Source organism: Carcharodon carcharias, chromosome 12, assembly GCF_017639515.1.
Source record: "Carcharodon carcharias isolate sCarCar2 chromosome 12, sCarCar2.pri, whole genome shotgun sequence".
NCBI lineage: Eukaryota > Metazoa > Chordata > Chondrichthyes > Lamniformes > Lamnidae > Carcharodon > Carcharodon carcharias.
This window is the reverse complement of record NC_054478.1, coordinates 23079557-23092391: the sequence shown is the minus strand read 5'-3', so window position 1 is coordinate 23092391 and position 12835 is coordinate 23079557. Positions and strand designations below refer to the sequence as shown.

The following is a 12835-nucleotide window of genomic DNA, read 5'->3' as shown; positions in this document are numbered from 1 at the left end:
GGAATTTGGTGCATACAGGGAAGGAGGCGCTGCTTTTTAATACCTTTTTTCAGTGTCCAGTAGCTGGTGAGTATTCTAAAGCTTTAATTAAGTGAGCAGCTAGGTGATTGATTGGTGGGTTTTAAGATTTTAGCATGGGCAGAAGTTTAAACCGGTACTGGGGAGATGTAAGTATTGTATTGAATTTATAGCTTAACTAGTTAAACTGCTTGGTATGACTACAGACAACAGTTGAGTGATATTTCTAAATTTGAAGACTAATCAGTTAAATTAAACACAATAAAGATGGCAGGGCAGGTGATGTGTTGCAGCTGTAGCATGTGGGAACTGGTGGACACCAGATTGACCAACAGTGACCACATCTGAAGCAAGTGTCTGTAGCTCGAGGAACTTCGGCTCGGAGTTGATGAGCTGGAGTCCGAGCTTCAGACACTGCAATACACCAGGGAGGAGGAAAGGTATTGGCACACTTTGTTCCAGGAGGCAGTCACATCCCTTAGGCTAGGTCCTTCGAATTTGGTCTATGGTCAGGGGCAGGAGGTGTGTGAGGCAGGAAGGGGGCCCGCAAGGCAGCAATGGAGGAGCCTCAGCCCTTGCAGTTGTTCAACAGGTTAGAGGTTTTTGCAGCCTATAGGGATGAGAGCAGAGACTGCAGTGTGGGTGAGCAAACTGACCATAGCATTGTGGTGCAGAGAGCCATTCAAACTGGGGGCAGCAAAAAGGAATGTGGTTGTGGTAGGGGACACTGAAGTTAGGGGATTAGATGTGTTCTCTGTAGCTGAAAGGGGGGGTCCCAAAGGCTGTGCTGCCTGCCTGGTGCCAGGGTCAAGGGTATATCCTCCAGGCTGGAGAGGAACTTAGAGAGCGAGAGGAAGGATCCAGTTGTCATGGTGAATATGGTTACCAATGATATAAGTATAACTAGGAAAGAGGTTCTGCTGAGAGAGTATGAGCAGTTCGGGGCTAAATCAGGAAGCAGAAGCTCAAAGGTAATAACCTCTGGATTACTACTTGAGCCATGAGCAAATTGGCGGGAGGGTAAATAAGATCAGACCATTAAATGCGTGGCTCAAAGATTGGTGCGGGAGAGATGGGTTTTGATTCAAGGGGCATTGGCACCAGTGCTGGGGAAATAGGGAGCTGAACCTTTGGGATGGTCTTTACCTGAACCGTGCTGGGGTCTGCCTTAGTGAGTCATATAACTGGAGCTGTAGAGCAGGCTTTAAACTAGCTAGGGAGAGGGGGGGTTCACATGAGGAGAGATTTGGAAAGTTAAAGAGAAAGGACAAAACAACAGTGCAGGGTAGCAATACGGGTAATGGTGACCAGAATGTGACAGGAAGGGGAAAAGTGTACAAACATAAGAGTACAATCGGCAAATATGGTCAGGGAAGGAAAAGAATGGATTTAAACTAACAGAGATGGGCTTGGGGGGTGGTGGTGGGGAGGATTCATGTGAAGGGAGGTTTAGAAATCCAAATGTAACAGTTGAGGCAATAGAAAAATATATCGACGTGGGTAAAGACGAGCTGAGTGGGACAGGAAGGGACAGAGAGTTTAATGGTAATAGTTCATCAGAGAGTAAGGTCCATTCAGGGAATAGAAGTGAAAAGAAAACTTAAGTCACTTTATCTGAATGCCCGCAGCATCAGCACCAAAGATGAACAAACCGGCAGCGCAAATAGAGATAAATGGTTCAGATTTAATCACCACTACAGAGCCACGGTTACAAGGTGACCAAACTTGGGGAATAAATATTCCAGGATATACAACATTTCAAAAAGACGGACAGAACGGAAAAGGAGGAGGGATAGCCCTGATGGTGTAAGGACATTCATGAGATAGGATCTTGGCTCAGAAAGTCAGGAGGTAGAATCAGCATGGGGAGGTATCAGCGATAGCCAGGGTCAGAGAACACTGGCGGGGTGAAAGGATTGTCCTACGATGGAAGGCTAAGTAAATTGGGTGGAGATTCTCTGGAGTTTGGAAGAGTGAGGTGATCTCATTGAAACACTGAACGTTATGAAGGGGCCCTGACAGGGTAGACACTGAGACGTTGTTTCCCCCGGGATGGGGGATCTAGAACATGGGAGCACATTCAGGATAAAGGGGCGATCATTTAGGACTGAGATGAGGGGAAATATCTTCACTCAAAGGGTTGCGTGTCTTTGGAATTTTCTGCCCCAGAGCGTGGGGATGTGCTGTCATTGAACATACCTGAGACTGGGATACACAGGGTTTTGGTCCCTCAGGGAATCGAGGGATATAGGGAGTGAGCGAGGAAATAAAGTTGAAACCCAGGATCAGCCATGATCATATTGAAGGATGGAGCAGGTTCGATGGGCCATGTGGCTTACTCCTGCTCCTATTTCTTATGTCCTTGTATTCAAGTACAAAAATAGTAAAGGTAAATTACATATTAAAGCCTCATTGCACCAGGTGATGGAAAAGGGTATAAACCCTTTTTATTCATTCATGGGATGTGGGCCTCGCTGTCTGGGCCAGCATTATTGTCCATCTCTAGCTGCCCTTGAGAAGGTGGTGGTGAGCTGCCTTCTTGAACCGCTGCAGTCCGTGTGGTGTAGGTACACCCACAGTGCTGTTAGGGAGGGAGTTCCAGGATTTTGACCCAGCGACAGTGAAGGGATGGCGATATATTTCCGAGTCAGGATGGTGTGTGACTTGAGATGAACTTGCAATTGGTGGTGTTCTCATGCATCTGCCACTTGATTGGCACCCCATCCACCACCTTAAACTTTCATTCCCTCCACCACCAATGCACAGTGGCAGCAGTGTGTACCATCTACAAGATGCGCTGCAGCAACTCACCAAGGCTCCTATGACAGCGCCTTCCAAACCTGCGACCTCTACAGCCTAGAAGGACAAGGGCAACAGATACATCGCTGTTCCTTCAACGCTGGGTCAAAATCCTGGAGCTCCTTCCCTAACAGCGCTGTGGGTGTACCTATATCACATGGACTGCAGTGGTTCAAGAAGGCAGCTCACCACCACCTTCTCAAGAGTAATTAGGGTGGGTAATAAAATGCTGGTCTAGCCAGCGATGCCTACATCCTGTGAATGAATAAGAGAAAGCTTTGGTCTCCTTACCTAAGGAAGGATGTTTGGAAGGTGCTGTCTTCATCAGACTGATACTGAGGCTTAAGAGAGTTAAATTGTGAAGACAAGCGGAATACAAGCAGTGATCTGATTGAGGGGTTGCAAATGTTACAAGGATTTGATAGGGTGCATGTGACTCCAGACCTACAGCAATGTGGTTGACCCTTAACTGCCCTCAGTTCAAAGGCAATCAGGGATGGACAACAAATACTGGCCTTGTCAGTGACACCACATGGCATGAAAGAATAAAATAAAATATGGAGGAACTATTTCCTGTGGTAGGGGAATGAAGGACGGTGGGGGGGGATATAATCTTGAAATTGGAGCCAGGGCACTGAAGTCAGGAAGCGCTTTTACGGACTTAAAGGTAGCAGAAATCTGGGGCTTTCCAGGGTGGGGTTTGTGTTAGGTTAGGGACCAAAGGCCCCTAAATGGAGGTGAGGGGCAGAAAGCTACAATCTGATTAAATAGTGGAATAGGCCCAAAGCAGGGCTACAGGAACAGAGTAAATCCAGGAGACTCTGATGGACAGGATTTGATGAGTTCTCTCTTGATCTGTCAAGTAGTCTCCATCACCTCAAGTTAGGTGGTACGATTGGTGCGGCCCCAATATTACATGAGAAGCTTGTCATTCTCCACTGCTCCAACACTGTAACTTATCTATAAGATGCACTGCAGCAACCCACAATGTCTGCTTGAACTATAGCTCAAAAAATGGTGCCTGGATATGCCCCTCAAGTGCCATCACCTGCAGGACTATGGACCAAACGCTAGAAAGTGGGATTAGGCTTTCAGCCGACACAGACAAGAAGGGCCAAGTGGCCTCCTTCTGTGCCATAAACTTTCTATGATTCTACTCTATTCTATAACTCCCAGCCAGGTGACCTCTACCACTGAGGAGCACCAGAGAAGCAAAGACGTAGGAACAGCATCACTTTATATTCTCCACAATGTGCGTGGTGTGCAATTGCAGTGCCTTCATCTTCAACTGGGTCAATATCCTGGACTCCTGGCCTCACAGCACCATCAGCACATGGGCTGCGGCAGTTCAAGAGGGCACGCCACCACTATCAGCTTCTCAGGACCAACAGGAAAGGGGTAATAAATCTCAGCCTTTCTGGCGTCAGCAGCCCCACCCCTTCCCCCTGCCACATCTCAAAAAGAATTCATTAAAAAAATGTGAGATGCCACCACAGTCGAATAGCTTGCCAACATTCACTGCACAGGCGCGTACGATTATCCAAGCAGCCAGTGCATGTTGGAAGTACACGCGAGCACGACTCATAGAATGGATGCATTACCAGAGGAGGCTATTCAGCCTGTTGAGCCCATTCCAGCTCTCTGTCGGAGCAGTTGAGCTAGTCCCATCCCCTGCCCTTTCCCTATAGCCCTGCTAACATTTTCCCTTCAGATAAATATCCTATTCCCTTTTGGAAGCCACAATTGAAGCTGCCTCCATCACACTCTCAGGCAGGGCATTCCAGATCCTAATCAATCGCTGTGTAAACTCACCTTCCTCATGTTGCCTCTGGTTCTTTTGCCAATCACCTTAAATCAGTGTCCTCTGGTTCTCGAGCATTGGGCCAATGGGAACAGTTACTCCCTATTTACTCTGTCCAGGTCCCTCGTGATTTTGAACACCTCTATCAAATCTCCTCTGAACCTTCTCTTCTCTAAGGGAACAGCCCCGGCTTCTCCGACCCATCCAAGCAACTGAAGGCCCTCATCCCTGGAACCATTCTCGGGAGCGGTGGAGGGGAGCGAGGAGGACGAAGAAATGGTTTTACCTGTGCCGATATACATCACGTGGTAGAGCGTGTCCCTGCCTTGCACGATATCCACTACAAGCTTCGAGAAGCGCATGTTGTCATGAGTCGCCAGGGGGTCAACAGTGACGGGCTGCACCACGTCATTCATAAGGAAGAAACGCTGAGCGTCCTGGAGGCTGCGTTCCGTCAGATTCTCGTTGGGTCCGTGGTCTCCGAGTGAGCCACACTACAGGGAGAATAAGCACAGGCATGTTAGGTCTTCCTATAGCCCAAGAATTCCATCCTCACTATATAGGACCTCCACCCAAACGCATTGAATTAGGAAGGCAAATGGTATGTTGGCTTTTATTACAAAGGGGTTGGATTATAAGAGTAAAGAAGCCTTATTGCAATGATATAGGTCCTTGGTGAGTCCATACCTGAAGTACTTTGTACAGTATCACTACACTATCAACATCCTGGATGTTACCATTGACCAGAAACTGAATTGGACTAGCCATATAAATACTGTGGCTACAAGGGCAGGTCAGTGACGAGTAACTTACTCCTGACTCTCTTAGGCCTGTCCACAATCTACAAGGCACAAGTCAGGAGTGTGATGGAATACTCCCCACTTGCCTAGATGAGTGCAGCTCCAACAGCACTCAAGAAGCTCAACACCATCCAGGACAAAGCCTGCTTGATTGGCATCCCATCCACCACCTTAAACATTCGCTCCCTCCACAAATGACACACAGTGGCAGCAGTGTGTACCATCTGCAAGATGCACGGCAGAACCTCACCGAGGTTCCTTCAACAGCACCTTCCAAACCTGCATCCTCTACCACCTAGAAGGACAAAGGCAGCAGATGCATGGGAACACCACCAGCTGCAAGTTCCCCTCCAAGTCACTCACCATCCTGACTTGGCAATGTATCGCCCGTTCCTCCACTGTCGCTGGGTCACAATCCTGGAACTCCCTCCCTAACAGGGCTGTGGGTGTACCTACACCACATGGACTGCAGCGGTTCAAGAAGGCAGCTCACCACCACCTTCTCAAGGGTAATTAGGGATGGGTTATAAAAATGCTGGTTTAGCCAGTGAAGCCCACATCCTGTGAAGGTATAGGAACAAGTTTTGGTCTCCTTACCTAAGGAAGGATGTACTTGCCCTAGAGGAAGTACAACAAAGATTCACTAAACATGTTCCTGGATGGGGACATTGCCCTATGAGGAGAGATTGAGTAGGCAAGACCTATATTCCTTGGAGCTTAGAAGAAGACATGATCGAATTTAAAACATATAAAATTTCTAAGGGGCTTAATAGGGTAGATGCTGAGAAAATGTTTTCCTTCGAACACAGGGTCACAGTCTCAGGATACGGGGTCACTCATTTGGGAGTGAGATGAGGAGAAATTTCTTCACTCAAAGGGTTGTGAATCTTTGCAACCCTCTACACCAGAGAGCTGTGGGTGCTCAGTATCTTCAAGACAGAGGCTGATAGATTTTTGCGATCGAAGAGAGTTATGGGATACGGGGATAGTGTGGGGAGGTGCAGCAGAGGTAGAAGATCAGCCTTGCTCCTGCTCCTAGATCTTAAGCTATGATCGAATCAATAGGCAAAACCTGTACCGAATCCTAAATTAAAAACTTCAAGGAGAAAAGAACTTACAGAATTATCAGAGATGGAGGCTTGGAATGACCTCTTGGGGGTCAAATCATTCATGAGAATGCAGAGCTTATAATGGGTGAGTCAGGTTACTGGGAGGGATTGAGCCATGTACCTGAAAGTTGGGAATAGGGTTTGAGGCTGGCAGCCAGGCCGAGCGAGGGTTCTCCTGGTATCGGAAGGGTCCATTGAAGGTCTGAGTGATGGCGCTGAGATTGTAGGCACAGACTGCGGAGGCTGCGATGCTATTCCTGTTGGAAGATTCGGAGGAGTTAACATTGAGTGCGCACATCAATACAGGACTCACATCTCCTTAATGTAGCTGCTCTGTTTCCCTCCACCACCTCACTTCCCCAGTGTGAGGGCAGCCACTTCACTTGTTCTCAGGTTATTGCCAAGATCACCTTTATCAGCTCTAAGCATTATACAGGTCTGCATTAACTCCCATATAGCATCATAGAATAATGGAGCAGAGAAGGAGACCATTCAGCCCATCATGCCTGTGCCAGCTTTTTGAAAGAGCCATTCAATTAGTCCCACAACTCCTGCTCTGACAACCTTTTCCCCTGCGGGAATTAATCCAATTCGAACTGGAGTTGCCAACTCTGGCTGGGCATATCTCTGGAGGATTTATCACTCCCAACTATCCCTCCCCAACACTCTCATCGAGAGTGACCGGAAATGTTAACTGTTTCCCTCTCCACAGATGTTCCCTGGCCTGCTGAGCATCTCCAGTATTTTTCTATTTTCATTTCAGGTTTCCAGAATCGACAGTGTTTTCTTGCTGGATTTTACTATAGTTGTCCTTTTGCTCTTCTTTGGGATGAGGCCTTAAACCATCTGCTTTCCCAGGGTTGCCAATGACCCCATGCCACTATTTTGAAGAGGAGGACTTCACACAAGTGTTCAACCGACAGTTATCCCTCAGTCAGCAGGACTGAAAAATAGAGCAGGTGATTTGGTCATTATCACAGTGCGGTTTACAGGAGCTTGCTGTGCACAAATTGGCTGCCAAATTTACTAAATCCCAACTACTCTTCCAAAGTACTTCATTGGCTGTGAAGCACTTTGGGACGTCCTGAGGTTGTGAAAGGCGATATATAAATGCAAGTCTTTCCTTATCCTTTCTCTTTCAATGGTGGCTCCGACAATTGGGGAACTAAAGCGTAGTGGGGTGAGGAAGAACAATAATGGCTTAATGTTTTGGCTGCTGATGCAGAATGCGGTGAGCCCATCCATTAAGGACAGGGCCAGGCTTGTGAGGTTCCGCTCCTGCAGCTGAATAGCCAATTGACAGCAAACAGTTTGGGCCTCAATCGGATGCAGCATTGGGGTTGCCCTTTCTGGACTTCCCTCTCTGCCAATGCCTTGTTGGCAGCTTAGAAAGGATGTTCAATTCCAGCCAGGTCCCTTATACCTGTAACTCGCTGTGAAGTAAATCAATAATCAAAGGTGAATAAAGGAGCAGAAAAAAGATTAGGTAGTAATTGTTTTTTGAAAAAACCCTGGCAAACAATGGTTATGTGGAAGACAGGTGACGTGGAATGAATCTGTAATCCAGCACTTCAAGGCTGAATAGAATCAATGTGCTCACTAACAATCGGAAGTGTCACACATACTATCAAAACATTAACCTTCCAAAATAAACTGCTCAGGTTGTATTCCCAAATAGTCACAAAAAAGCACAAGTCAAGCGTGTGATGAAATGCTCTCCGCTTCCTGGATGAGTGCAGCTCCAACAACACACTAGAAGCTTGACACCATCCAGGACAAAGCAGCCCGCTTGATTGACACCCCATCCACAAACATCCACTCCCTCCACCACCAACACACAGTAGCAGCAGTGTGTGTACCAAATACAAGATGCACTGCAGCTACTCACCAAGGCTCCTTCAACAGCACCTTCCAAACCCACGACCTCTACCACTTAGAAGGACAAGGACAGCAGATGGATGGGAGCACCTATGGTAGTTCCCCTCCAAACCACACACCATCCTGACTTGGAAATATATCTCCGTTCCTTCACTGTCGCTGGGTCAAAATCCTGGAGCTCCCTCCCTAACAGCACTGTGGGTGTACCTACACCACATGGACTGCAGCGGTTCAAGAAAGTGGTTCACCACCACCTTCTCAAGGCCAATTAGGGATGGGTAGTAAATATTAACATTGCCAGCGACACTCGCATCCCATGAATGAACAAAACAATTAAGCTATCCCATGTCAGCCTACTCTGAAAATCTTCTATCACTCACTAGGGATGCATCCCAGATTCTCAGCCTTAAATCATCTCCCGTGGCTGCCTTCTATTCTAAGTCAGTGACAGGACAACACCAATCCCCAGCTCAGCACCCCCACCTCCTCTACATACATATCATTTTTTCCTTTTAACGCAACGGGTTGAATTGTTAGACCCTGATAGGGGCAGGCATGGAAGTAGGTGGGCCCATAATTTCCAACCACTGGCGAGCCTGCCAGTTTATTGGCACCATCCTGCCTTCTGGGCCATCTTCCCAGCGATGGGGTTTGGTGGTCTGGGTAGCCTATTAATGCACATTATATGTCTACGGTCAACTGGAGATATTGGGGACCAGGCCAGCAGCCTAGAGACGTCCTCCTGCTGGTAGACCAGGAAGCCAGCACTCCAGGCAGGCCTCGAGCATCCCCCCCCCCACCTCCCACCCCCACTACCCTCACCTCCTTGGCCACAGCTGCAGCCTCAGGGCCCCCTTTGGGAGAAATCCCGCTCCACAATGGTGGCCTGGCTGTTAACCTTATTTTATGTTTAACATGATGAAAAGTTGGAGAGAGAGAGAGAGAGAGAAACTCTACCTTGAGGCACCCTCTCTTTTTCTTACTGCTTCTTCAGTGCTGGAGGGCCTCCTATTGGCTGTCCAGCTTTGAGAGACCACCCACCCATCCTTATTTGGGCAGTGAGCCCACCCTCTGGCTGCAAATTGGCCAATTCAGGAAAAAAATCACTGTTGGGTGATTGTTTCTCCCAATGGCAGCCTCTGATCCTCATTTGACCCTGACTTCAGGGTTCTGAAGGCCGTGGGCAAAATTCTGCCCGATATGCAGTTGGTTCTGATGCCCACAGAGTTTCATTGTGTAAGAGTAGACCATTGTTGCCATGGTGCCTTGCACCGCTTTCTACCCACCTTCTTACCCCTTTCTTCAACTCTTTCATTATTTCTCCAATATTCAACCACTTTCCTCTTAAACATTACGATAGATTCTGCTTTCTAGCCTCTGCCACAATAAAGAAGGGCAATTTTGACCCAATTTTTACTGTGATAGTGCAAAGTACAGGATAACAAATTTCTCGTGTTTTCAACTTTCAGTGACTCAATTCCCCTTGACATTGGAGATGGTGTTTTACTCAGGGAGTCCGCTTTGCTGTGGTAACATGCATGTGGTAATCTGGAGCTGTGGAGAGTAATGGTAGAGGCTCTAACTTCTTTTTCCATCACATGGCTGACCAAGAATCCCTCCTGCTCTTACCACCTGCCATTGGCGTGTGTTGAAAAGATTTTGCAAGTTGGTAATCAACCTGTTTGGCCACATTATGAACACACTTTCCTTGATCATCAAGTTCCTGGAGTAGGATTTGAACCCCAAGCTTCCTGGCTCTGAGGCAAAGATGCTACCCGCTGCACCAGAAGGCCACCTTAATATTGAGTCTCCATAATTTTTATTTGAAGTCTTGAATAGAGCCTCCCCTCAGCCTGGTAAATGGGTGGGGCAGAATGCACGGTATGGTAGGCAATATGGGCGTTGGTGGGCTGAAAGGCCTTATTCAATGCTCTCTTACATCCTCAACTTCCATAACGCAAGCAGGCAGCGTTTAAAGGGTTAATTTGAAGTGACATGGCTGCTGCGTTGGCAAATTTTTGGGTGAGGTATTGGAGGACTGTGTGTCCATGAAGCTAAACAGTGACAAGAGTCACCACCTTCTGGAGAAAATGGACAAGAAAAGCTTTACAAATAGTTGTTTGGTAGTACAGACCTTGCGTATTGCTGAAAAAAGAGACATGTCAAAGCTTTTTGTCTTGCACTCATCAGGACACTTGGTATGAGGACACATTGGCATCCTTATGAATTGTCCTGATGAGTGCAAGACAAAAAGATTTGACATATCTCTTTTTACAGAAATACTCAAGAAAGGCTTTCATCAGCCAGCCTCTCAACATATTGGAAATGCAAAGTATTATAAGGAACACATGAAACAGTGTTGCTCTAAAATGGTTAATGGTGAATGATTAAATTTGAAGTTAAACCTATGTGCATAAAATATCTTACATTTATATAATGCCTTTCACAATGTCATGAGCTAGTTTCGGTAATGGTGACCTTGACAACCATCATAGATGATTGTTAAAGCCCATCATGTTCACTAATGTCCTTTAGGGGAAGGAAATCTGCTGTCCTTACCTGGTCTGGCCTAAATGTGACCCTAGACCAATAGCAGCATGGGTGACTCTTAACTGCACTCTTAAATAGCTGAGCAAGCCACTCAGTTCAAGGGCAATTGGGGATGAGCAACAAATGCTGGCCCTGCCAGTGACGCCCACACCCCATGAATTAATAAAGAAGAAAAAAAGAGGTCCTAAAGCATTTATAATTAATGAAGTACTTTTGAGCTGTAATCAGTTTTGCAATATGGAATTTTGTGGTGCAATGGGTAGTGTCCCTACCTCCGAGCCAGAAGTTCCAGGTTTAAGTCCCACTCCCGGGCCTGGTGGCTGAGGAAGATGTGTTCACAATGTGGCCGGGTAGGTTGATTATCAACCTGCAAATCCTTCCAACACATGCCAACAGCAGACCATAAGGGCGGGAGAGAAGGAAAGTTGCAGCCTTGACTGTCACTACCAATAGCTCCAGACTACGACATGCATGTAAAGATACATGTTGGCACAGCAACTCAGACTCCCTGAATGAACTGTAACACACGGTGTTATTACAGGAAAAGCAGAAACCAATTGTCTACACAGCAAGCTCTCACAAACAGCTATGATCTACGAACATACGAACATACAAAAGAGGAAAGAGGTAGACCATTCGGCCCCTCGAGCCTGCTCCACCATTCAATAAGGTATTGGCTGATCTGTGACAAAAACAGAAACAGAAATACCTGGAAAAACTCACAGTTAACTGTGCTCTTCTCCGCCGATGTTGCCAGACCTGCTGAGTTTTTCCAGGTATTTCTGTTTCTGTTTTTGTTTTGGATTTCCAGCATCCGCAGTTTTTTGCTTTTATCTATTGGCTGATCTGTTTGTGTTTTGAATTCCACATTCCCGTCCACCCCGCATAACCTTTGATTCCCTTGCCTAACAAGCATCTGTCTACCTCTGCCTTAAAAATATTCAGTGACCCCCACCTCCACTGCGTTTGGGAGGGGGGGGTCAGAGAGTTCCAAAGGCACACAGCCCTCTGAGTGAAAAAAATATTCTCCTCATCTCTGTCTTAAAACGGCAACCCCTAGTTTTAAAACAGTGCCCCCTAGTTCTGCACTCCTCCCCGGGTAAATAACCTGATCATCCATTTGGAATGATGTTGAGGGGTAAATATGTGTCAGGCCGCCAGAGAGAGACCCCCCTGGTCTCCGTCGAGAAGAGTGAGAACTTTTACATCCACCTGAGAGGGCACATGGGGGATTCAAATGAACTTCTCATCCCGAATGACAATATTTCCAACAGTGCAGCGGAAAAGAAGCAGAAGGAACAAAGAGGGAGAGAGTGTGGGGATTAAAAAATTTATTAATTCACAATTTCACTTGTAGCATTCTGGAGTCACCATCTCAGTGTTCAGCCTGAGCTCAAGCAACAGGAGTTTAAAGGCTGCAGACGATGATTGCCATTGGCTCTAAATGGGGCTGTTTGGTCTGTATCAGCTGTAAATCTGGAACAAACTCGAACTGACATCTCCAATTAAATACAAGGCTCAAGTTACTGCTCGCTCATCTGTGCTAAATATTCCCAAGGAAAAAAAATATATAATCAGCGTTTAGCAGCAACTGACTTGACATGGGGTTGAGTTGTATATTCAGACCCTTCCACATGATACCCAAATGAATTCTGCCCTGCTTAAAAGATGGCTTCATTTGTTATCGAGTGACAAGTGCGATGTTATTACAGTGTTCTGGCGGGCTGCCAGCAGTTGCTTGCTTAACATCCTAAATCTCCAGGAGCGAGACAGAGAGGGATAAGCAACGAAGTAAAGAGAAACTGAAACCCACCTTCCTTTAGACAACAATATCATTGACTACAGTGAGTGATCAGCATTAAGAACAGAGTCCTGGCAAT

General features: G+C 46.8%; 1 protein-coding gene across 2 annotated transcripts in view; it reads right to left on the bottom strand.

The window, feature by feature from the left end:
- The window catches only part of sema5ba (sema domain, seven thrombospondin repeats (type 1 and type 1-like), transmembrane domain (TM) and short cytoplasmic domain, (semaphorin) 5Ba), a 389619-nt gene that overhangs the window by 82534 nt on the left and 294250 nt on the right, over positions 1 to 12835 (bottom strand). For both annotated transcript variants that reach the window (XM_041201518.1, XM_041201519.1), the window contains 2 exons: positions 6649 to 6784; positions 4905 to 5112 (listed from right to left, as the gene is read on the bottom strand). In XM_041201518.1, coding sequence (XP_041057452.1) covers positions 4905 to 5112; positions 6649 to 6784 — 344 coding nt within the window. The remainder of the gene's footprint in view (positions 1 to 4904; positions 5113 to 6648; positions 6785 to 12835) is intronic.